The 25,688-nt window shown below is 37.0% G+C and overlaps 1 protein-coding gene across 1 annotated transcript in view; it reads right to left on the bottom strand.

Moving 5' to 3' along the window:
- ANGPT1 (angiopoietin 1) overlaps nucleotides 1-25,325 on the bottom strand; it is a 166,698-nt gene extending 141,373 nt beyond the window's left edge. Inside the window, exon 1 of the mRNA XM_075743485.1 lies at nucleotides 24,609-25,325. Within this exon, the coding sequence (XP_075599600.1) occupies nucleotides 24,609-24,905 (297 nt within the window). The 5' untranslated portion in view covers nucleotides 24,906-25,325. The remainder of the gene's footprint in view (nucleotides 1-24,608) is intronic.
- Between the last annotated feature and the right edge of the window lie 363 nt (nucleotides 25,326-25,688).

Below are 25,688 nucleotides of genomic sequence, written 5' to 3'. Positions count from 1 at the left end.
GCACTTTCTCAGCAGTAGGACATTTGGTCCTCCATCTTCTATGTCACACCTTACCAGCAGAGATATCAGACTGAGTAAGGTTCTTAAATAGGTCTTTTTAAATCATTAGAAAGATCACAAAATTAGTAGATGTTTTTGAATAGCAAATTATAAGAGATAAGGTGTTATCACTGTTTAGGAAACTTTTTTGTTAATTAGAAGAATGTAATTCCCTTTTAAAAAGAAACCCAGTCAGAACCATAAGAATATGTTGAAAAGGAGGACGACCTTATTACTGTCACTGGTCCTTCCATTTACTTTTGTATGCAATCCCGGATCTATAGATCAGTCACTATAGACTTAGCTGTTGCTTTCACTAAATATACTTTAAATATTAATCTGTAGTTTAAGATGTCCGACAATCACCTGAGTGATTTTGAAGCTAACAACTAATGTCCATTGACATTTTTGTTTAAGAGATGACCGTAATGAATCTTAAGCATATTCTTAACTTTAAACTTTATCTTTAATGTTGCTGAACACAATCTTGGCCAAAAAAATAAAAGTAGTAAACATAATAGTTTCTGCTTTATCTGAGACACTTCATTTAGCTATTTATAATATCCTCTCTTTTGCAAAAAAAATAATAATTTTTTTATGTTTCCTTTTCATATCCATCTTAGTAATTGTATACTGTGACATGCATTTCTGGAGGTCTCTACTGAGCAGAAAATATATCTCTATTCTTGGTAATCCAAACATATACCATATTGCTTGCTTCGACAGCTAAAAAAATTTACAACAGAAATTCAACCAAACCAACTGCTTTGCTGCTCACTGAATTTTAATAATATGCCTGAAAATAATAATTTGAACTCTAAACCCTTGTTTCAAAGACTGTTTTTCCACTGCACTGTCCAGTCGCAAGAAGCATTATTTCAGTTAACAAGAGTTAACTGACATAGTTAAACAAAGGTTCTAGCAGACCCCTGTCCCATTGCAGCATACGCTCTCACCACGCAGACCCCTCTCCAGGAGCTCTCCCTGTGTCAGAGCAGATGGCTTGAGAGACCGAGGCTGTGGCTTCTCTATCAGTTCAGGATTAAGAGAGAGAGCAGGAGAGTGGGATGACGAGCGAATTTTTCCTAAATGATGGGCGGCAGTGCCAATACTTGTTGGGAGACCCCCATGTGCTAGGACAGCGATAGGAAGTCAGGAAATGCAGTTTAGTACAAACAGCCGCTACCTGGCTGATCAGAAGACTCAAGAGTCCAAACAGACTGGACTAAGCAGGACAATATCTAGCCTTTTTTATCCCTCGTACTAGATCATTCGCTGGGAAGTCTAGCAAATTCAGAACCTGGTAAAACAAGAAAGTCTGAGAGAAAGACTGTTTCACAAGCTTCCTGGCTCCTCAGGCAAAAAGTATTAGAAATCTTAAGAACATAATGCTTTCCCCATAGGATTCTTAGCCTAGATTTTGAATAGTAAAGAAGCCAACACAGTTCTTACCCAATAGCCATTCAAATATACAGTAAGCATCTGAATATTTGGAGGCTAATCTAAATTGGACTTGAACTCTGACCTTGTCACTAAAAGTGACTTTCACCCACATAAATTTCTGGTAATCCTAAGTGCTAAGGAAGGGTAACATTCTGAATCTGTAGTCAAACACTGAAGATGTATTTTATTCCTTTGGGGGGGGGGGGGAAGTTAACCAAAACCAGTAAATATCCACATTACTGGAACCCTAACAACCTTGTCACTTTTGGTCTGGAATTCTTTTTCATTTTAGTTTATATCCATAAATTGCACAAACCACATTCCAGTTTTAAAAAGCAACAAGCCTCATAACAATTATGAAAAGACACAAGCTCAACATGCCAAAGATTCTGTTTATTTCTGAATGAAGATCTAATTTTTTTTTCACTGAAATCAGTTGCCAAACTCCAACTGATTTTAGGGGAAGTAGAACTATGATCATTGTGGAATTCCAACATAAACACATACTATACACACATCTGCATATGCCCTTATGTGAAAATGACCTCGGAGTCATAAAAAAATCAAGGACACATCTCGCTCTCTAGGGCAAATCCAGAGCAAGAGTTGAAATCGAACTTCTGGAGCCATTGCAAGATACCTCAAATGCTCTTCTTCCACATATCAGTGGTTCCAAGAGCAAAACATCCAGAAACTTGCAGAGCCTAACACTGCTCTGAAACGGTTTCCCCTTGAAACAATTCCAAATTATTGTTATAAGAATGTTTCATGAAGGGAGTTCAAATACAAAGTTGCAATGGAAACCTGCTTTCCAGGCAGGATTTGTCACCTCCACTTCCAGGCTCCCATGTGGCCCAACACAAAGTCATTTCCAGGCTCCCAGTTGTGCAAAGAGCCACTGAATGCATTCGCAAGGACCTGTGACCCAGAAAGTCCTGGGACTGCCAGCTGCAAAGGTCCAGACTCCCAGGTCCTCCAAGGTTAGCAGCTCTTGGCTCCGTTTCAGTCTGGACAGACATGAAGCCAGGAGTTTTGAAGCTTATGGGAGCCATAGCATTCTAGTGCCAAGGTTTCTGGGTCAGCTTTGACTCCTAGGCACTCCAGTTCCTCCGCACCCTGGGATCTCAGGGAATCCAAGACCTCCGGCACAAAGCCAGCTCATCAGACTGGCTGTTTCTGAGCCAGGATCGCATTTCCTTTCACAGATAATTATGAATAATAATTCCTGATCAAAGTGAAGCCTAATTTTAAAATGTTGGAAAATTCTTGAAAATACCTGAATAATAGAATGAGTACTAGAAAATTACCTATAATGAATGATGAAAGGAAAAAAATGTATTAATGAGGAAATAAAACTATACCATAAAGAATAGAGGCACTTGGATAGATCATCTAATGTAAATAAATAAAAAGAAAACAAGGAAGAAGGAATCAAGGCAACTAGGTGGTGAAGAAAAAGTTGAAAAGTAAAGGTAATCTCTGTATGGCCCTACAACTGAATAAACATTTTGCTTCAGTTCTCCATAAAAATATTTATATGGAGATTAGGGAGGCAGATGGTTATTTAACATTTAGAAGTGGAAGTTTCTGCCACCAAGTGAAAAAATCCCCAAGCACTTCAGCAAAGGCAAGGGGTCACAAATAGTCCCTGTCTAAATTCTGATGTAATACTTACATTAAGTGCAAATTAAGAAATATTAAATTTTTATACATTTATCAATTTGGGAGAGTAACCCCATCATATTTGAGCTCAAATGGAGACTAATCAAGTACATGACAAGACTAGACAAGTAGGAGACTAGACAAGTACTAGACAAGAAGAAAAATTCAAGTTTGTTATTAAGCTTCTGGGAAGCGTGCCATATGAGGAAAGGCTGAGAATTGGATTTGTTCAGCCTTTAGAAAAGAAGGCTTAGGGGTGACCTCATCACCATGTTCCAGTACTTAAAGGGTGGCTACAAGGGCAATGGAGACTCCCTTTTTACAAGGAGTTACATGGAAAAAACAAGGGGTAACTGGTACAAGCTAATCCTTGGAAGGCTCCGATTGGACTCGAGAGGAAAATTTTTCACAATGAGAACAATCAACCATCAGAATAATCTCCCCAGGGAAGCGGTGGATTCCCCAACACTAGACACTTTTAAGGTTCAGCTGGGCAGGGTGCTGGGCCACCTTATCTAGACTGTGCTTTTGCCAAGAAAGATTGGACCAGATGATCCTTGAGGTCCCTTCCAACCTGGTGTTCTATGATTCTATGAACCCAAAATCTGGCTTGGAGTATCTGTGAGATATTTCTGATATCCCCATTATTAGGAGTTCAGAGACTTCTGGTAAAAAAATAATGATTTTTGTTCTATTCCTTAGGCACTTGCTCTTTGAGACAGCATGCTGAGCTAGATGTAGTTTTGATTTGACTCCATATAGTCGCTGTCATGCTTCTTATTTTTAAATAGGAGAACTATTTAAGAAAGAAGAAAAATGGTCAAAATAACTTTCAGTTGTACATCAGTAGTACCTTTGGTTGTTAAATTATTAAAATTCAGAGAAGCAGCATGATATCAGTGATCAACAAAGAAATTATGTTTTTTAATTTATCCTTCATAACTGTCATTTCTGCACGTGGGAAATGCAATAAAAGTAATTCACACTGAATACCCTAACCCTGCAATATTTCAGCAGATAATGCTGATAAAAATATTGATACCAGTACAACTGTAATGATTTGTTATGGAATTGACCGAAGACATGAGGCATTGGGTTGTACTAAAAAGACAGAACAAAGTGTTAATAGAATTCTTAATTGGTTAATGTTGAGGTCAGCATTGTTTAATAGTGCTGTTAATGAGTTTGACACATACAAAAATAGTTTTAATGAATTTTACTGGTGCCTAAACATTAAGACATAATGTAGATGGACAAAACAGTACATTAAAGGATCCAACGGGAAGAAGTGGATGATGCTGAAATCAGAACATCATAGGAAAGAGATCTAGATGTTGATAAGGTTATGTGTCTACTAGAAAAGGAATACGTCAACTTTATTAGTTGAAGTTTTGTAAAGGAAGAAACATATAGAAGCAGGACTAATTTGTACAATTCTGGACATCTACACTCAGATTATACAAACAAGTGCAGAAAAGTGCTACTGTGCTGACTGGAATCATGGAGAACTAGACTGGCAAAAAGTTAAAAGTGATCAGCTTATTTTCCTTGGGGGAAAAAAAAGAAAAAGTGTGATTGTTCTCTATAAAATGACCTGTCCTTCCTATCTTTAAAATCTTGTTTCCTATTAATCTTCCAGTTGTTCAGGATAATCACCAAAGGTGTTGAAGTTTAGGTGTCTTCATCTCTTTGTGCTATATAACCTCTTGAGAGATCTGAAGAATAGGAAATTCAAGATTTAAATCACCCTATTTGTCCCCCTAAATCTGATAGATTGAGAATAGCATTTAATGATGAGAGAAAACTGCCAAACGTAAACTGAAATTGTGTTACCTAGAGCTATATCTTGCACTCAAAGCAATGGAGGTCAGTATTAGAATGATGGATACATAAAAAATTGGCAGTGCCTACATCAGAATTATTATATGTCTCAATTTTCACTATCACCAGGTAAAAAAAATACATTTTCTAACAGGATTGTTAAACAGGAGACTCCGCCACATTATTTCTGATGTCTTTAACGTTATACCAACTTTCAACCAAATCAGCCTGTGCTGGAGAGACTCCTTTTCACATTTGTGATGCAGTTATCTAATATTATTTCTGAAGTCAATTTAAGTGGATTCTGTGGTAGTAAATAATAAACAAATTGTGATAAAAGAATTCTTCCAAAATTTATAGCCTGTCATTCAAAACTGCAGATGTTTTGAGTCTCATTCAGTCTTTCTGCTACAGCGTTTGTGAATTCCTGGATGGGACACAATCCTTTTTGCATCTTACTCTTCAAGATAGTATGCTCAGCTAACACAATTTGGGTATTTCTGGATCATAACTGAAAGGCAAAAAAGATTCTATGTATCTGAAAGGTTCTCTTGTGCCAAAGGGATATTGAAGTCTGCCAAACTGTCTTTGGATCACATGTTGAAATAAGAGGAAAATACCATTTTTTCTCCCTGGTATGGTAAGTATCTAAAAGAAAAGTTGGCCTCAACAGAAGTTAAACTACCTTCAGATGAAAGCTGGTCCGGTCTTTTAAAATCTCCTATGCTAGTAGTGATTGTTAATTCAGATTGTGTTCACCACCCCTAGTCTCAATTCTCATCACAGTCCCTTGTACCAGGAACCTAATTATCTTTGGATGCCTCCATACAATGGCATTTTCTAGCTGCCTTCATTTAAGTCCTTCTGGGTGTTGCCCAAAGAAGGAGCCTTGCATCTGGCTATGAATCTCTCGGGCAACAAATGCAAAACACAAAAGTAGAACAAAAATGAAAAACAAGCATGCATTGAAGTTAGTGACAATTTAAATCAAGAATATGCGTGGAACCATATGTTCAAAATTATGTGTACATATGCAAAAGAAAACAATGCCTGTTCTGCCTGTTCAATATTTTGTTGAACTCAGAGATGCTATACTGATCTACAGCGGAAACAGAAGCAAGGCTAGTGGATATTCCAGTAAGTATAACAAGAAAGAGAGAATATCTTACGTCACCGAGAGAAATTAATCAAAATCAGATAAGCATTAACATTTCCTAGACTTGATAACATAAAAACTGATACTAAAATATAGATAGCCTACAAGTTCACCTAAAAGCTTCTTTTTCTTTTGCAAGGAGTGTTTGAGGTATTGATAAAAGACCTGATCATTCATCTTTAGTGGAAAAGTCTTCTACAATTTTTCAGACGCAATAACATTGTTCCTTGGAATTTGCTTATCTTTCCTTCTTCCTACAGAAAAGTTGATGTGTTTTCTACTCAACAGTGGAGTAGTGTCTCTGCTACTGAAGTTCCTTACATTTTTACTAAATTTGTTTGTGCTTACGTATTTTAATAGTTCATTCCCTTACATGCTATGTAACAGAGATAACAGTGGCTTGACCTAACAAGCTAGCTCTTCCAATTTGAAAAAAATTGTAAATCAAACAAAAGTATGCTATTGTAAATATTTATACGAACACAGCTTTTCTAAGTCCTACAGTAGAAAACATGTGGAAACATATGAAGAGTCAGCTAAAATTGTATACAGTGTAGTAAACGTGTTAAATTTGGAAATACGCACATAATAGCAATTATAAAAACACACTGCTTTGCTTTATGTGTCTGAAAATTCACACAGTGTGGGTTTAGGCAAATATGTAGCAACATCAGATTCACTCATAAAAAATCAATTAAATATCCATATTGTCATGGTTATTTGTTCTGCCATGAATGACATTTTGCCTGGGAACCAAGTCAAAAATATATATCAAACAACACAAGAAGAGTATTGAGGAATTTGGCCCAAAACTCTGTGTAGAGGCAAATCCCTTTGAAAATGTTCATACTTTGTAACCATTTTACAACAAACTAATCTCTGCTATTATTCCACTATCTCTGTTAGAGCTGTGCTACCACAAGCTCAACGCAAAGTGGATCCATTTGGTGGTTTTTGCACTGAAATGAAGTCCTATTCATGGGTTCGATTTTTGCTTTCATTTGTAAGTGGAAAAGCAGAAGCAGGTCTATTGACGGAATATGTACTGGAAGGAAGCAACTTCCCACCCAGCTCTGCAGTAGCCCAGTGCCCAGACCTGTCTTTTGACTCTGTTGTAGGTCTCCAGGCCAGCCTGGGACGTGCAGGTGCTTGGCTTACTGCGAGCAAAGCAAATTTATCTCAAAAACAAAAAGACCAAGCAAATAGGTGAGCATACTGATGTGTGTGAACAGACTTTGTATTAGGTTCATATAAGGTAGATTCATTGACAATGTTCAGACAGGTAAACAGTTTAGAGGTCCTGTTGAATGCTTAAAATTATTATGGGCAGGGAAAAAAAAAAAATTACTATAGAGAAACTCCCTCATTTTGCAACCTGGAACCTGGATAACAATGTGGAAGTTTGTTGACTTAGTAGCCACAAGACTGCCCTACATACAGTCTGATCTGGGACTGCTCTCATTTTGATGCACTGAGAATGAGTTTTTGATGCAAGCATGAGCATCTGGATGGCTAGCTGATTTAAATCAACACCATTCCACTACTCTAGCTTGAGCAGTGTCAGTTTACAGCAGCATCAATTGATAGCGGCTATGAAATTAGCCCATCATTTACTGCCAGAAAAAAAATAATAATTCTGAACAGCAATGAGATGAGTAACTTGAGAGACAGATGGATATTTACCTAGCTGTATTAGTGTGAAAGATTTTGATAACTGTCTTATAAACACTGAAGCTGCCTCAAGTCTTGGTTTTATTGTTGGCTGTACTTAGATTTCTCAAGTACATCAGCTACCCCTTGTGTACCTTGGGTTTTTCACTGGATAATGAGAACAAAATTAATGCCATCACCAAGCCTTCTCATTGCTATGAAGCTTTTTTCATTGATGTCTGTAAAATCCATTGAGATCTTGAATACAAAAAATCACAGATGTATCAACAATTGTTGACATTATTTTAAGCGTGAGTGCAAGACTATAAAGCAAGCATTGAATCTCTGTCAGTATTAAAGAGAGCTCTAATGGATATATGCACTGAATTTATGGCATGAACACTACTTCTTTCCTAATGTGAGAAACTAAACCAGAAGACTTTGATATGCAGTCTTGACTGCACTGGAATTACTTGAAGTTCTGCCTTTGACATCATTATAGCTAAGATTTCATCCTAGGTGTTTTATTTATATCAAAAAATGTGAATAAACTGTTGTTCATAATTTGAAATATAATCATTATAACATTTTCTTCTCAAGTTTGTCAGTAATTCTGTAAACTTTGTTCTAAGTTAAAATCCTGAAATGCAATTGGATTTCACCTGTACTAACAGCAGGTGTGTTCCTGCTCCACTGCATGTTGGTTTTAATGTACATTTTTCAGTTGTGATGAATTGTGAAAGACAAGTGGTTTAATTCTGATCTGTTTATCTGTGCTCTGAAATGAAAATAAATTTTGAAAACCTTCATTACTTGCTTCCAGGTAGTAAAACAACTAGACTAACTTCTGGATTTAAAAATCAGGCAAACTATTTTCTTCCATATACAAAAGAAATCCCAAAGGAAGGAAGTAACAGTCAAATTTTGTTTGGAAAGTATTTCTTTAATAAAAAGTCATTTTGCAAAAAGTATTATAAAAAAAAAAAATCACAGACACCTGTATTTCCTCATTTGTTAGCAAAGATAGCACAAGCTGAAAAATATGGACAGGTTAAAAATTCAAGCAAACAGAAATATCATTTATAGGGAGGCACACTCAAGTCACTCATATAATTTTTAAAATTTTATCTAGTCACCTTCACAGTAAGATTTTTTGCCAGCATGTTGCAGTATAGGAACACAAAAGTAAAATGTACATGAGCTTGGTGACTGGCATACAGTATTAGAAGGCATCACCATCAGAAGATGCCAGAGGGATGACATATAGCCCTAGCAGCCAAGTCATGCAGGCTCCACCAAGTTTGGAAAAAAGGAGCCCCTGGTTTTCAGATCATCTCTGCAACACACAGATATGCATTTCTAGCATATCACTAAACAAAACAGTGGAATATTATCATGTGTTCAACATATATCTACTTTTTAGTTTCACAACATAATTGCTGTAAAAGCTTCTTCTGAAGCAGTTTGATGAAGTGGTGGTTGGGTTTTTTTTTTTTTTCCTTTAGCATGAACTAAATTAGCCAGCTAAAATATTTTTCTTAATTAAACAAAAAACCAGGGCAGTGAAGAAATGTTGCAAATAGTTCTCTTTGAACTCAGATGTCTCTTGTTCAGTGGGGACAGTTTGAATGATCTTTTCTGTATCAACAACATTCCACATGCATATTCTCTCTATCTTTTTCAGAGGGACAAAAAAAAAAAAAAAAAAAAGAACCGCAGAAGCAACTGTTCCCAGATAAACAGAACACCAATGCATCCCTTTTCTAACATCTCCACTGTGCCTGTACATGGACATTACACTTAGGCTTCTCCTTCATATCCCAAGATAATACTGGAACTTGATTCTATTTTCACTCAAGTCAGCCCTAAGGCAGTCACTTTGTAGCAGTTTGCTGATTTTTCTTTTTGTCAGCCGAAAAATGTTTTCCAGTGACATTTATCCAGTGACATTTATTTCAGTTTATGAAAAGCTCATTTTTTAAAAATAAAAGGAAGATTTAAAAATAAGAGGAAGCTTAATTTATAAGTAGATATATAGATAAGAAAGAAACAGATGACATTGTTTAACCAAGAATTCTAACCTTTTGTCTGAAAAGCAGAAGGTTTTTCTTTGCAGATATTGCCGTATGTCATGTGGCTACTTTTACCTGAGGTCTCAAGCCCTCAGGTTGGGAGGTCTCTAACTAGGTTACATCTGCCACCTAGCAATTCTGTCACACAAATATCTCATGGAAATGTCCAAATAATCTGCAGAAAATGTCAACAAAAAGGATTTTTCTATTTTAAAACATTTCAGAAAAAGAAACCATAATATTTCCTGACTGGCTTCAGCAAAAGAAACCCAAAACCCACAAATGTTCCCCGAAAATACAGGGCAGATATAATCCAAGACTAGGTTTAAATTAAGAAAATCTGCCTGATGAGTTTGAGTGCTCCTGTTTCAACAGGTATCTCAGTTCTTCTTTGGTGTTTGGAGGGACTGGAAAGAGGAATACTGAAAAAAAAGCAATAGGCTAAGTTGCTTTTATGTTCTTTTTGACATCAACAGAAAAGGAAATACTGAAAATGCCTTTATAAAATTGTCCTCATGAGATGTACATCCCACTTTCAGGCCTGGGGAGCACTGTGAGAAGGCTGTGCACATAATAAAAGCTGTGCACAGAATCCTATCTTCAAATGAACAAAAAAATCTGAGTTTGTCTGCTTCTCACACACTGGGCTTGAGTCTTCTTTCAACTGCAGAAGGTTGACATTGACATCACTCCATTGATGCCATTGGCATGATTTCTGACTTATACAGTTGTTCCAGGTCTTTCTAAAAGCCGTCTTTTTGTATTATAAAACCACCACTGCACGTGGCATTAGCTGGTATCTTCTAGGCAAGCAGAGGAAAAAACTGGCTGGATAGAGACAAGAACTATCATCACAGTTCTTGATGTGGTACCCCACAAATTTATGCTGACACAATGCAGTGATTGTAGAGCATATTGTGAGGAAGCACACCATCTGTTTTCTGCCACTGCTTTTCTATAAATAACAGACTTCAGTCTCCGTGGGTGCCAGGCTAGCATTTTGCAATGTACCCCTCCAGCCCTTTAAAATTCCTCCTGACCATCTGGGAATTTCCTGCTCTACCAAGCAGGTTTTGTCTGGACAGAGCTGAGGTCTGCCTCTTACCGTTTAGAAATCCCCTTACATTAGGGCAGAGATGTTTTGAAGTAGATGAATCTAGAGAGCCAATGCCAAAAAGTAGACCTGGAACTTCTGCCACCCCTGAAAGCGTGGGGGGAAGGAGGGGTGAAGGGTCAGCTTCAGCTGGGTGGGCCTGAGGTTGGGAAATGCCCTTTCCAGGACAGGAACTGAGCTCACATTTTTACTGCTGATTCACTGCGAGCAGCATCAGGCCAAGCTCCACAGGAATTCATTAGCATCACGCTCCGGGTGAGAGTCGAGGGACTTTTTTTTCCTTGTTTCTAATCCTCTCAAGGCTATTTAATGATAATGGCTTGAGTTTGTGGAATGTGTTGAAAACCTCCTTTGGGTTCATGTTCCCATAGGAAATTGCTGTTTTTTCTAGTCATACTTTTTGGTAAGGGCTCATTCTAACAACACCTGGAAAACATGTGATAGCAATACCAGACTAAGCCTGATAGAAGTAAACCCAAAATTAATATCCACTCTGATAGAAAAAACACTGAGCAATTCTGACTTAGAATGTGAAGCTGTGTCACAATATAAAGCTTGTATTGCATTATGAGTAGTATTCTAAAAATAATCTTGCTGCAGCTTTTTTCTTATTGCCTTTCAGAAAGATTTTACTATGGAAGTGAAAACATGACAGCATTCAAAACCACACTGACATAACTAACACCGAGGTGTCATCTTGAAACTTAAGAAGAATGGAGATAGGAAATTTACCCTAAAACAGATTTCCAGTGTTCATCATGGTGAGTTATAGCCCAGAGAAAAAAAACAAGGCTAATTGTAGTGACAAAGGACCAAAAAGTTTTGATCATAATTTGAGGAACTTTGCATGATTTTAGCAGTAAAATAATGAATGAAAATGTTGAAGTAGTCTTTAAAAATGCACAAAAAGGAAAAGGATGTCACACTTGGTTCATATTTTACAAATCATGAATTCATGTCATATCTTCATGCCCATAACAGTACAACAAAAAAAATTTCAGTCTTGCTCAATTCTGCTTCTAGGAAATACCCCAGGGGGTCAGTGGCCAAATTACTAGATGTTTCCAAGATGTGTAGGAGTGTTAAATCCTGGATCAAGGAACTTGTTTGTTTGTTGGGTTTTTTTCCCATTTCTAGCATTCATAATGCAGGTTTTTTGCAGGGAGGCATTAAGGTAGAAGGTAACAACTGCTGCTTTTTTTTGGTTTACTGGTTTAGTATTAAAGAAATACAATCCCAGCTTTAAGAACCTGAATTCCAGGCAGATTCTTTTATTTCTGTCAGTGTTTAATTTCATAACTCTTTTTAATGTTGGTACATCCATTACACTTTAAAAGTCAATATATAAATACGTTGTATGGTCACTTAAATAAATAATTTATTCACTCACTGTATACATAACAATAATGAAATATTTTTATATTTTTAAGTCTTTTTAGTGGCCAGTTCAGCATGTGTCATCATGGTTATCATGCATTAGCAAAAAAAAGATATCTAAGGTCATCTGATAAACTGCCAGGAATTATAATTCACTTTTTTTTGATGCTTTCAATTGTTGTGACATTGTTGTCTATAGGAAGACTTCTATAGGAACTCTCCGAACTTCCCATTCTCATCCACTTATCCAAATGTATAAAATAAATGTGTGCTTGTTTAGACTAACATAGCAATTCCCACTCAGTTGTACCTCCTGTTGAAGTCTACTGAAAAGTAGCTACATGCTTGTGATAATACTCTCCAATGGTGAAATGAAAAATATTTATTTTATAGGGGTATGGCTTGTAATTTGCCAGATGTTTCCTGGAAAGTTCTGAGTACCATCAACTCAAAACAGGACCCTTTGTACTTTCAGGGTCAAGTCCTTAGATCTTGCAAATCTAAAGTTGGAAAATTTGGGCAAAATCTTTCCTAGTATTTCTGACCTCTAGCTCATCACAGACTCCATGGTGTTTGCTTGAAGTTAGTAAGTTATTTCTTCAATTAACGGTGAAGTATATACAGCAAACACAAGCTTTACTTTTGAGGTTGTAATTGACAGTTGCAAGACCGTTCCTGATAAGAGAGCGATGTGTTGGTGACCACCTGCACTGCCACACTGCCCAACATTTCAGCTGGGGGTGATCTGCATTTCAGATACTTTAATAACCAGCAACATTTGGAGGCTTCATGGTTTCCGCATTAAAACATGCTGCTGAACATCATCTTTACCTCATATTGCTGTATTTTCTTAAATTTAGAAAGATATGTCTTCTGTTCTTTTTAAAAAAATGAAAACTGTCTTATTTGAAATAAAATCTTATTCAGCTATGATGAAGTTTTCTTCAGCAGACTTTAATACTACTGAAATAATACGTAGGATTATGATCTTTATAGGGCTACACAGCCAGTAAATAGTTTACAGCTACATTGTTTCAGGGCATTTTACTGAACATAGTGCTGTACACCAGAGTAATTTTTCTGACTTTTCTATCACTGCAGGACAAGTTATCTTATTGTGTGTGTTTTAGTGACACATTTATACCTTGGGCAGCACACAAATTTATGGATTACAACAGCAACCTTCACCCTTTCTGTCAGACTTTTAATGAAAATCCTCTATCAACCTCAAATAGACAGACTTCTTGCTCTGAAGCACCACCCCCACCTCCCATCTTATATTTAGCCTTTCCAATCTTTCTCCAGGTCCCTTACACTTCTCCGAGATGACCCTTTCCAAGAGGCAATAGTCTGCAGTTACAAACTCATCTTCACTTTCCTTGGGAGTTACGTGTCCCATAACTATTTTATGGAATTCAAAATCATAAAAAGGTACTTGAAAAAGCTACATATATTGGTATTGCATTTACAGTTTCCTCAACCCACAAACTCATCAAAGAAATTTCACATAGTTTACCCAAGCATTACATTGTGTCTTTAGAGCAGCGTATGTAAGCATGCAATGAGGTGCGATCCTTACGCCAGTGAGACGAGATGCAGAAACTCAACAAATACCCTGGTTTCAGGGAAGTCAGTGGAATGCGAAACAAAGCCAGCTTTCTCAGCAAAACTCAGCTAATGAGGATTTGAAATCACTCATTCAACAGGATACTTCTCAGCTGCAGACAGAGACATGTATTTTGTCTTTGTACAGTGACTGGCTCATCAAGCAGATCAAACTATAAAAAATTATCTTTTACCAATGATTATTGAATTCATACTGCTATAATCATCCTTTACCTTTAATGATAACCCCTTGGTACTTGTCAAACTCCTCTTGCCTTGTGTGCCTCTGCAAATACAGCTGTCTTGCGTATGTTTCCCTCCATAAAACTCTGGTATTGTAACAGGTACAAATAATTCTTTAACAACTGACATGAAGGCAGAGGCCATTACGGTTGAGCTGTACGATGTCATGGAGGTAAACGGTGTCAGAGGAATACACAAAATGATATTTATTGCATCAGCCAGAATTCTTGGAAAAGCCGAGATCAAACTGGATCATTCAAGAAAAATGTGAAGAGAAACAACCTTAATCATCGCCTCTGTAGTTAACAGGCTAAAGTGATAAAGAATTTTGCAGTCCGTATCTCCTTTGTGCAAAAATAGTAACACAGAAAAACTTTCTAGCAGAGCATTGATGGCCTTTCCCATTAACAGGATAGAAGTGACGCAGGAAAGATAGGTGCCCCTTGACCATTTATCTCTACTATGGTAAGTCACACACAGAGTGAAGTATGAAGTTTTAGCCAAGGAACAAAGGGGAATGGTTCATTCAGGAAGAGATTAGGTCATCTCTTTTTGAGCAATTTTCCCTCTAAGCAGATCCTGAAATTCCAGGCACAGCACCAAAGGCGTCATGGTTTGGGGGCTGCCCATTACTGTGTTGACTTACTGATGTGGCCTAGAAGGCCACAGGAATTTCCTGATGAATTAAGACTGTAGAGGGTAAATATTTAACTATGACACAAATAAATACATGTAATATTTAAATGATAATGGCAATGATCCTAAATCATCATTTCAGCTACTTTTGTCTACATACGAATGCCCAGTTTTCAAAGGCTGCAACAGTCTTCATTGAGTCCTTCGGTGTTGCAGAAGACTTCAGAGAATGGTGTTGTATATAAAGTGTTTCTGTGAGATTTCAGAAATATCAAGTCATTTCTATACAGGTTTTTAATACAAAATATAAGGTTTTTAGGAGAACTAGTGCTCTGATAGTGACAGTGAGATAATTGTTTGAAGTTCCTTGCCTTCTTGAGACACAAATGCATGACTCAGATAGAAGAGAAAGGCATGTAAATGATCCTATTATTCACCCTAACTGTTACCCACATGGTGAGCTGTTGGGAGAGTTTTAAAAAAGAGATTTATTTAATACAGTTCTCTTTCCTGCAAGAGACTTCTGCATGAGAACTAAAACTCCCAGAAGATAATTATTGCTAAAGCTATTCAAAGTTGAACGTATCAAAGTGGAAGTCAGCACATTTAAATAGAAACATAGGTGGTTTAATCCAAATTGAAAATTCATTCAATACAGTGCTTAGAAAAAAATTTACAAAATCATCATTTAACAACAACTACATTATTTTTTCTGAAATCTCTTCTGTGTAAGACCATATTTGCAGACAAGAGATTCAGAAAGAAAAGTAAGCTTTTATAAACATAGGCTGACAAGTTTAAAACATTCATAAATAATATGATCCAAACAACAGGCAAGTCTACTGCAACCCTGAAGACAAATGTAAAAGCATCTCTAGAGATTGTACTAGGACTACTCCTTTGATTTTTGTGGGTATTTACAATGTGTTCTGTGGATTTGGGGTGTATTAAAGGTCAAATATTAAAAAACATCTCAAAATAGTAAATTTACACATCAAGAATCAGATTTTTTTTCACCTACAGTCAGGAAGTAAGAACCCGCTTTGAAGGCTGGAGAGCCTTTGGTAATGAATGAAATTTTGTTCCAATATTTAAAATACTGGGCAGGAGCAATCAAATTGACACCAGTGCTTTTCTCTTTGAAACCTTGCAAGTTCCCTCTGCAGGTTTAGGTTGATATGGATCACGGATGTGGAAAGTAAAAGCCTGGCCTGCTGAACAATGTTATCTCTAAGACAGAAGTTTAACAACATAGATAATATCTTTCAAGAAAATCCTCTTGCACACAAAAAGCCTTCAAAGAAAGTTTAGATGTGAAACAAGGCAGGATCAGTCTATACATGGCATATCAGCCTGCTGCAGAAATAGTTTTTAGATTCAAAATTGATTAGCACCAATCTGATCATCTATGCTCTAGTGTGAAAGAAATCATGCTGCCAAAAAGAGAGAAATTACCTTCTAAGGTCATCTGCTCATACTCCCAGTTTTCTCCCACAGTTCTCTAGTCTTGCCTTAATTTCCTGGCAGGGATGCTCAGAGCTTATCCTATCTCTAGGGTAATCTCTCAAGACTATTTGCCTGCTTGGTACAGAGGGAAGAGAAAGAATGCCAGGACCCAAATCCTCAGGCAGAACAGAGTCAGAAGGGAATTCAACTAACTGGAACAAGTGGATTTTGGTCGTTCCCATACATTCCTGTTGCAGAAGGAACGCCTGGTACATTATTTGCAACAAGGCAACTAGACAAAACATGACAAATGGCAAGAATTTACCCCAACAAATAAAAATTCCCAGAAGACCTGAGGAAAATTATAACTATATAGTTATGCCAAACCCTATTAAAGAAGCAGATGCCATGCATGCACAAAGCACAATCAGGTTTATCTTGCAACATATGCACATGTAAGGACAGAAGCATGTCTGGGATGAGGAGTACAAAGGTCCAATATTTTTTTCTAGAACACATGAAAATTCTTGCTTCATATACATCCTGGAAAGAACAAAAGCAAAGGCATACTTATAATTTATCAGCAACACAGCATAGAGACTAATTCACACAGAATTAATACATGTACAATAAGAAAAGTTTCATCTTGCTACCAACTCTTTTAGGTTTTTTGAGCCAACAGGTCAATTTCAGGAGAACAAGAGATTGACAGCAGGTAACTAGGTATAGAACATAAGAATGGATTTAAGACACAACACTTACAAACAGATTTCCATGTACCTTAACAACAAACACTCAAAAAATCTAAATGCACATATGTGCATATGTGCACGCATATATTTGTGCACACACACTGGTGTGAGGTGCCCAAGGGAAAGGAATTCTGCAGACTTCTTACAGAATTTTTGATCAGCCACCTTTTACTTATGGATATTCACCCCAGATTTTCCAATGGCAAGATTGTATCTGCACTTTCAGCCTATTGCTCTCTCTTTTAAGACAGGAATAGTAACACAGATCGTGTATGACTGACCGTGTACTACCATATAACAGACCTTTAAAACACCTTAGCTAAAGACACACTTATTCCACCATAAAACTAGTGTAGTTCTCTAACTATTACTCTTTTCTTAGTGGATTTTTTTTTTTTTAATTCCTGCTCCTAGAAGGTAGTCAAGGGAGTATAGGAAATTTCTTTCAATCATGTATCTCTAAAGCCTAGAATACTGATTTTCTATATGACTTCCTCTGAGGGATTATAAAATTACATTAATCCTTTTTTTTTGTTGGTTGGGGTTTTTTAATTCTGAAAGAAAACCATTTTTAGAAACGTAGACTAGTGTAACTTGAGTATCTTTCCAGCTGACCCTATACCTGTCTTTCTTTAACTGTCTGTACTCATATGTTTGTTCAATGTTGAGCTAGTCGCACTGGTTTAGGTCTTGTTTAGACAAGGAAGTTGCACTAGTTTGACTTGTATCAGTTTTAAACAGAGATAATTAAACTGGTGCAAGTCCCTGGGTAGACTTCTTATCCCATTTTAGGAGTGACTTACACTACTTTATATTAACCTGATTCCTAACCAAAGTAATGAAAAGCGAAGCTTGATCTTTGTGTAGGAACATTAATGAGAGTGTAGTGCAAACGTGCAACAATTTATGGCATTTCTAAGTTACCCTTCCAAGTGAATATTCACCACCCTGGTGTTTCATAACACTGTCTAAAATATGCACATGTGGTTACACAAGAATAACCTTGTGTTAAAGTACAGCTTGTTTCATAAGAAAAAGAACTCTTCCTATGAAATATGAAACTTTCAATTTCCTTTTCCTGATCAAACTTCAACCCTTTAAAAAGAGAGGAAATCCTTATGCTACTGGGAAGACTTTTACACCAGGACTGTTAATTCAAGACACTGGAGCTGCTGGTGCTGAAGATGAGGTTCGCAGCACAAATAAAACCATGATACTCGTTCTAGAAGGTCCTGCTGGTTCTTCCTTTTTTGCATCTTGTTGCAAATACAGAAAAGAGGACTGAACTAAGCTGAACTGTAAATTGAGATGAACACAAGCAGGTTGTTAAGTATCTTCACCTTTGAGGATATGCTTGCAATAAAACACATAAGTGACCCCAGTTTTTGGTAAGACAAGTTTATTCAAAATTGCTGGTAACAATAGCTCTGAAAGACTGGCCATTCTGCACTGGTCTTCCTGAGAGTCCGAACAAGACTAAGCTACAGTCCTATTCATCTTAGATGAATACAGGTTGGAACGGCAGCTGCTCAGCGGGTTTTAAGAACATTGCAAGAATGAGGCCCATTCTCACTGTTAGCAGGACGTATATAATCCATTTACTCAACAGCAATCTGCAAAATATACTTAGCCTTATAGATTCATATTCATTGTATTTATCTGCTTATTTTTATACATTATTTTAGTTACTCATTTTAAAACTAATTGCCTTCCAAAAGATTTTTTAATCTCACATCATTTTCTGAAAACATTGAAAGTATCATACGTAAACTGTTAATAGCGCAAAATACCTTCCATCAGAAAGACTCCAAAAGCAACACAAGAAATAACATATTAAGCCTCCCAACAGCCTTGTGAAATTGAGTAGTAGTACTATATCTGCATTAGAAAAGGGAAACAGGAATACTTAAAGTTTATGATTTCCTCACAGTTACAAGGGAAGTCTATGCTACAGCCGTGGACAGAAGTAAAGCTTAAATCCACGCCACTTAACCAAGGCATTTAAATCAGGAAGTGAGCTGCTCAGGATTTCCCTGGAGTCACTGAAGAGAAGCAGGGACTTCCACAGGACAGTTCAGATGGCCGGCTCTTCCTCTGGGCTTCCTACTGTCTCTTGACACAGCACTGAGAGATTCCCCACAACAAAGGAAAATCTATCTTGGGTATCTCTGGGTTTTGGCCAGAAGTTTGGGTGGGATGGTGCAGGCCGAAAATACACAGCTCTATACTTTTCCCACATGGGCTTTTTTTTTTTTTTTTTCCAAGGCACCCAGCACTGTGAAGTAGAGATTGCTTCCAAACCACAGAAGGCAATGGGAATGATATGTTCTCAGCACCCTCAAAATGACACACCATTTACTTTATATTAGTTTCATTTAGAAAAGCTCTCAGTGCTCCAAATGAGATCTCCCACTGGGCATGCTGGTTGGACAGTTCTGATGACTAATAAATGTAATATTTTATTGTTACCAGAAAGTTCCTAATTACAGTTGTCATCACTGAAAATAAACACATTCAGGTTCTACTGCACAGCATGATAAAGCCTTCTGTCCAAGCATGGGAAATATTTTTTTTAAGTAAGTAATTTGCTACCAAATGTGGCAACATGTGAGATTGCCCTTCAGTCTACTTCTCTGATTCTTCTGCTTCTTAAAAAAAAAATTGCAAAATAGGTTATCCCCCAATAATAGAAAGCTTTCAGGAATTTTCACATTTGAAGTCTTGCCTCTTTCTTGTGGGTACCTCAGAATATCCCAAGGACTTCAGCAATTTGATTAATAAATCTTTGAAATTCAGGCATATTAGTGGTCGAGAGATTTTTTGGAGGTAAATAAACAATCTTGGTTTTACACTCAAACATGAATATTCTTAGAACCAGTTTGTTTCCATGAACTTATTTTTGATCCTTAAATTTTTCTTTTATATATACTTACCTATTGAGTAGTACATACTATATAAGTAATCCCACTAATTTGAATCCCACCATTTCTTTCACAGCTTGTTTGTGGTAACTGCACTTCAAATGTCACTAGGACGAGGCTCTGCTTTGGATATGAAAATTCATTGACTCCAAAGCAAAAAGGACCACCTAGAATAGTAAACAGCCTCTGAGTCTAGACAAGAAATCCAGGTTCAAGCTGGATGCCAAATAGGACGCTAGTGGCCAGTTTTGGATGAAGCTTTCTCACTGTTTCCCCTTTAGCCCTGGTTCACCTTGAAAAATGAAAGATTTACTGGAAAGCCATTCCTTACACAGCCCTGTTACTAATGTTCATACAAGCAGAATGACAGATTCCAAATCTCATGACCTAATTTTATTTGTGAAAATTAACAGGAGTTCATCATGGATCTCCTGGTTGCTCTAAACATCCAAATATTATGTGGACTTTAAGGTCACGTGTTACATTACAAAATGCCCAGTGAGACATAACCATAAATAAAATGGAATCTTTACTATTTCTTGTAACAGTTCAAATAGGGAAAATTGGTTTCTTAATGTGACAAAATTTTACACAAACTATGGTCACCTCCATCTTCATACTAATATAAATGTACCTCATTGTATATTGTGGTATATAGCTCTTCAGATCTGCCCTCTTCAGGGCAGGCTCTGTCACACTTTCACACAGCTTAACAGCAAGTGACATGTGAGGAATTTTCCCATCTTCACCAAACTCTATAAAATCCGAAGCAAAATCCACCCACTCCGCACACATAGGCATATTATTACTATTTAATCGCAGTGCTAGGCCCTGCAGGTAAAGACAACAGAGAGGGGCAGACTCTGAATGGAGCCACAGCAGATAGTGACAGACACCAGACTTTCAAAAAGCCAGTTTATTCTATACAACGACTGGTCCCTCTCAAAACCAAGATTCCTTGCACGTTTAAAACCCAAGCGAGCACCTGTTAAGTTACTTCTGCAAAATAAGGAAGTCAACAAAGCACAGAAAATGTCATAGACAAATAATTTATCAAAACCATAGCAAGAATAAACTTTAAAGTTGACTAGAAAATGGCTACAGATACTGCAGAAAAAAATGTTCATAATTTTTCTGTAATGACTGAATCCAGCTCATCATTTTATATTTCTTCTGTTGTAGTCGGTGACAGCACAGGTACTTTGAAGAGAAAGAGAAGTGAGATGAAGCTTCTTTATTTGGTTTAAGTGTACTGGTGCCATCAATATTTGCAGAGAAAAGAAAAAAAATAATCTAAGTTTGGATACTGGCTGACCAAAATGATTGTGATTTACTTTCAACTCAAACTTGTACATCTGTTAGCTTCTTATCGTATACTATTATTAAGCACTCATTTTAAACTTTTATGGTATTCTGCTTAGGTAATGATCAGGAAAAAAAGAAAGAGTGGATCCCATAAAACTCACTTAGTACTGTAATAACAATTATTATTACTATTATTTGGGCTGAGGGATAAGTATATGAAACACTCATCTCTATAGCTATCCTGAATGTATACTGAGACCATCGGTACTGTAAGTTAAGCAAGCTGACTAACAGAAAGTTCCCAAGCAAGACATGATGATAACATTTCATGTAACTCCTCTTTGGCAATACTTAGACACTGCAATTGAATACCAAACAGTATCACGTGTGCCAGTCAGTTACTGCAAGAAAGAAAATGTGATGAACTGTTTGTTTTGAACTATTAGTATAAACATATTGCAGAAATGAAACCCAAGCTTAAACAATGGGGAAAGTTATCCGGTATTAAAATAAACAGTTCTAGGAAAATCTCTAAAAATGTTTACTAAGTCATCTTCTTCCGAGTAGTTTCTGCGCAGAGTGTTTTACCACGTCCCTGTTTGCCAACCAATCCCAGTTACGCTGACTACAGACATGCATATGCTAATGGACAAGGCTGGGACTTAATTGCTTGTAATTGGCTCCCCAAGCAAGCACATTTTTATCTACAGTCAGGCTTGTAGGACATCATAGAAGCACTTTTGGGTTTAAGCATATAAAAATTGCCTTTTTAAAAAAAAAAAAAATACTTGTTTTTCTTCTAGAAATCTGCTAGTTTAGGTATCAAGGAAAAACTTTTTGAAATTCAAATGCTACAGAGTTAAACAAACCATGATTCTCCCAAAATTTCTTAATAAATACTCTTGCAATATTGCAGGCTAGTTTTTGTGCTGAGAAAATAATACACCCTGCCAAACATTGCCTATGTACAATTTTAATGAAAGTTATATATATTACCTGAAGTAATAAACATATTCCCTTTATGTAAGTCTGAATATAACTCTTAAACATTATTTTTATTATTACTATTCACTTCCAGTCATAGACCCATAACCATTAATTATTGTTTACTTTGTTCACAGCAGGTGCATTGTAAAATGCTCTTTAGTGTCGCAGCAGCTATGTCTGATATTAAAAATCTAGGGGGAGAAATAAATGCAGAGTATAAAAATGAGATGCAAGATATCTACATAGTATATTCATTACACTTAAGCATTATGCTTGTTTTGAAAGGAAATGAGTTATGGCTGAGCTGCTTTGTAATGACAACAGCAACAAAGCAAATTCAGTATTCAGAGATGCTATAATGGAGCTGCACCAGCCTCATTTGTTCAGCGTGAGCTGTACTCCATCACACAGAGAAACGGGTCCTTTCATTCCAGGGAAAATTGACACATGGGGATACGTGCACAATCCCAGTTTTATGTAAACCCCTGGGAGCAGAGGGTTGGGGGCTGGGAAGGAAAGGAGAAGGGGGGTGGTTCTGCCCGTAGCCAGTTTTACAATCACTGCAGAAAAAAACAGTCCTCGGATATAAACCCCTTTCATTGGGCTTCCTACCTGTTTAATCACTTCCCTCCAAAGTGTGAGAGGACTAACCCTAACTCAGACATTCACACTCCAGAGACTCATATTTCTTCACGTTCAGTTCACAGTGAAACAGTGATCTTAGTTCAGTCTCTAGTGGACAAACACAGAATAAGTAAAGTCTTGTAAGCATGATTCAGCAGGCAATTTGCTCAAGTAAAATCATGTGTGCATAAACACAGATAACAACTTTCCACTTTTTAGTGCTTACCTCAGCCTCCCAAGGTACAGTAAAATAATTTCTTAAGAAATACTTTCCTCCACAAAAGACATCCCCTCATTTCCAGCCTTACATTCCCCAAAGCAGACTAAGGTACTAAAAAATGAGGAAAGTAGTCTAAAAAAGAAATGCCTGGTTATATTTTGTTTTATAGTCACATGTTCACTGGACAGAATCTTTTCTCTCCTGCTAGAACCAGATATACAAAGAGTACAATTAATTTATGAAGAGATCAGGAAATTCTTGAAAGATTTTAGTAGGGTTAGGGGGATGGGGACGGCTGTAAATGCTTTTTAACATATTTCTGTCTTATATCCTATCTGGATGACACAAAACCTGTAAATGAATAGGTAATAGGAACTATGCTGATACAAAGTTTTAGCCCACCTAGCAGAGTCTTCACAAGATTTTTATTGATGTTCATTCTTTGTATGAACTTGTGTTAGAGTTAAATCATGTATCTCTCAAATGGGTAGACACAGCAGCTTTCTTGTGCCATCTTACATGACTAGTTGCATCACTCAATTGCTCAATTTTCTAAGTTTTGCCAGGTCAAAATGCCAGTGTGAGAATGGGAATATTACAAATAACTATATACAAAGACTGTTTGTTTATTTATTTTTACTGGTCAGCTATCCCAAGGCATTTTCATTACCAAGGCATGGACAAGGTATGTAATTTTACACAAGTGAGTAATCCTGTTAAGGTGAATGGGACTGCTCATATGAGTGAAATTATTCACATATTTAAGTCTTTTCAGGCCGAAACTTCAGCTCATACATAAAATACTGAAAAGTTCATTAGGAGTTTAGAGCTATTGCACAAATTCTTAAAAAAATAATTACTTTGCTAAGTTACTGAAACACCTTCAAACCCATTTTTCCCTTTCTATGAAAGAATGCACATATATACACACAAATTAAAACAGGCTGTTTCAAGACCAGTGTAATCTACACAGTTAAAAAGTTTTACTGAGATGTTTTAGGAGTGTGAATGCCTATATACTTTCTTCTTTCTTTCCAGCAATTAGCTGGGCAGAATAGCATTACAGAAGCTATTTATGGAGGAACAATGATGTTCTTAACCCAGTGCCTTTAAATGCTGATTTTTTAAAATGCTCCCTTTTGCTGTCAGAGTAGCAGGTATCCTGCCTGGCATCTGATCTAAAGCTGTGAGCTCTAAGTAGAGTTTATAGGAATACTTAGTAAGTTCATAGAATCGTAGTTCTGTCATTAGAGTCTCTGGAGGATTTTTGTGTTCTCTGGCACCCAAACGTCCATGGTCTCTTGAGATAAAGCTTTAAGAAGTTGCATCTTTCAATAACGTGAAGAAAATTCTGCTCCCGAGAGCAATGTCACTAAGAAGGGTGAGCTCTGGCTGAAACTTTTCTGCCCCACACAGCCACAAACTAGATCAATCCTTATTACCTCAGTTCTCACGGAAACTAATGAAAACTTTGAACAGCATAAGCATCACCAAAAAAATCCATTTAGTGAGAAATGAAAAAAAGAAACACTTACTTTTTGCAGCCACTGAGTATAATTTTCCATCACATGTTCCAGATGTTGCAGTTTCTGGGAAGAGAAATCCTGTTCCACGTGAGGAGCATCTCTCTGAAGAGCATTTGTGTTGTACTGGTCTGTCGTGCTTTCACGACAGTTCCCGTCCTGTTCTGGCAGAATGAAAGTATAGGTGCACTGCCCATGCTGAATCCGGTTAAATCTTCTCCCACTGGCTTCTGGACCGCGACGCTGGTTATTACAGCCTATATGAGCAAGAATCGCTGCCAGGAAAGCAAAGGAAAGGAAAACTGACATGTTATTATTACTTTCCTTTCCTACTTTAAGAAAAACTTTTTCTTCCTCTTTCTTTAAATTTGTTCTTAATTTCTCTTAAAGTCTTTGGAAAAAAGACTGGTGAAACGCACGTTAGTAATCAAGCTTGGATAAACTGTTATTTTTTTAATTTCACTATGAAGATAGCTTCCTTAGTTTAAATTGGGAATATTTATTGCATAGTAGTTAAGATTTATTGTTTCCTCCCTGTTACAGTCCAGCATGTAGCCTGCTTTAGTCAGCTGCATATGCATATCCCAGTCTCTTTCCCCTACACTATCTGCTGCAGAACTGCTATTTTCTCTCAGACTTCAGTGAGTTTTATTAAGGTTGCACTTTCAAGCCAAGCTGGAAGCAAGCAGCCTTTCACAAGATGACTTGACAGGAATGCGTGTATGAGTGCGCCCCTATGCTGAGGATGGCTGATGGCTCGGTACGGAGGGATCATCTTACAAACTGGCTGGATGCATGACCTCAATCATGCATGGCTTTCCAGCCCCTGTTGCATACAACTGCTAAGGGCTTTTGACGAATTCACAGAAGTTTAATAAGTAAGGCAGTCCACCTTAATACACTTCATATGTTCACACTGACCTATTAAAATGTAGATAAAGTGTAGAAGTTTGTTATAATCCCTCTGTAAATATACAAAGCACTGAAATTAAAAATATTTTCAGTTCTGCGCTGCTCAGTATCTATTAAAGAATTCTAAGTCGGGCGAATGACACTTATGGGAAAAAAGTTACATTTAACCCTCACATGCTT

The sequence above is a fragment of the Balearica regulorum genome, chromosome 2 (genome assembly GCF_011004875.1).
Source record: "Balearica regulorum gibbericeps isolate bBalReg1 chromosome 2, bBalReg1.pri, whole genome shotgun sequence".
NCBI classification, from domain to species: domain Eukaryota; kingdom Metazoa; phylum Chordata; class Aves; order Gruiformes; family Gruidae; genus Balearica; species Balearica regulorum.
The sequence above is the reverse complement of the archived record's forward strand: the minus strand, read 5'-3'. Positions and strand labels throughout refer to the sequence as shown.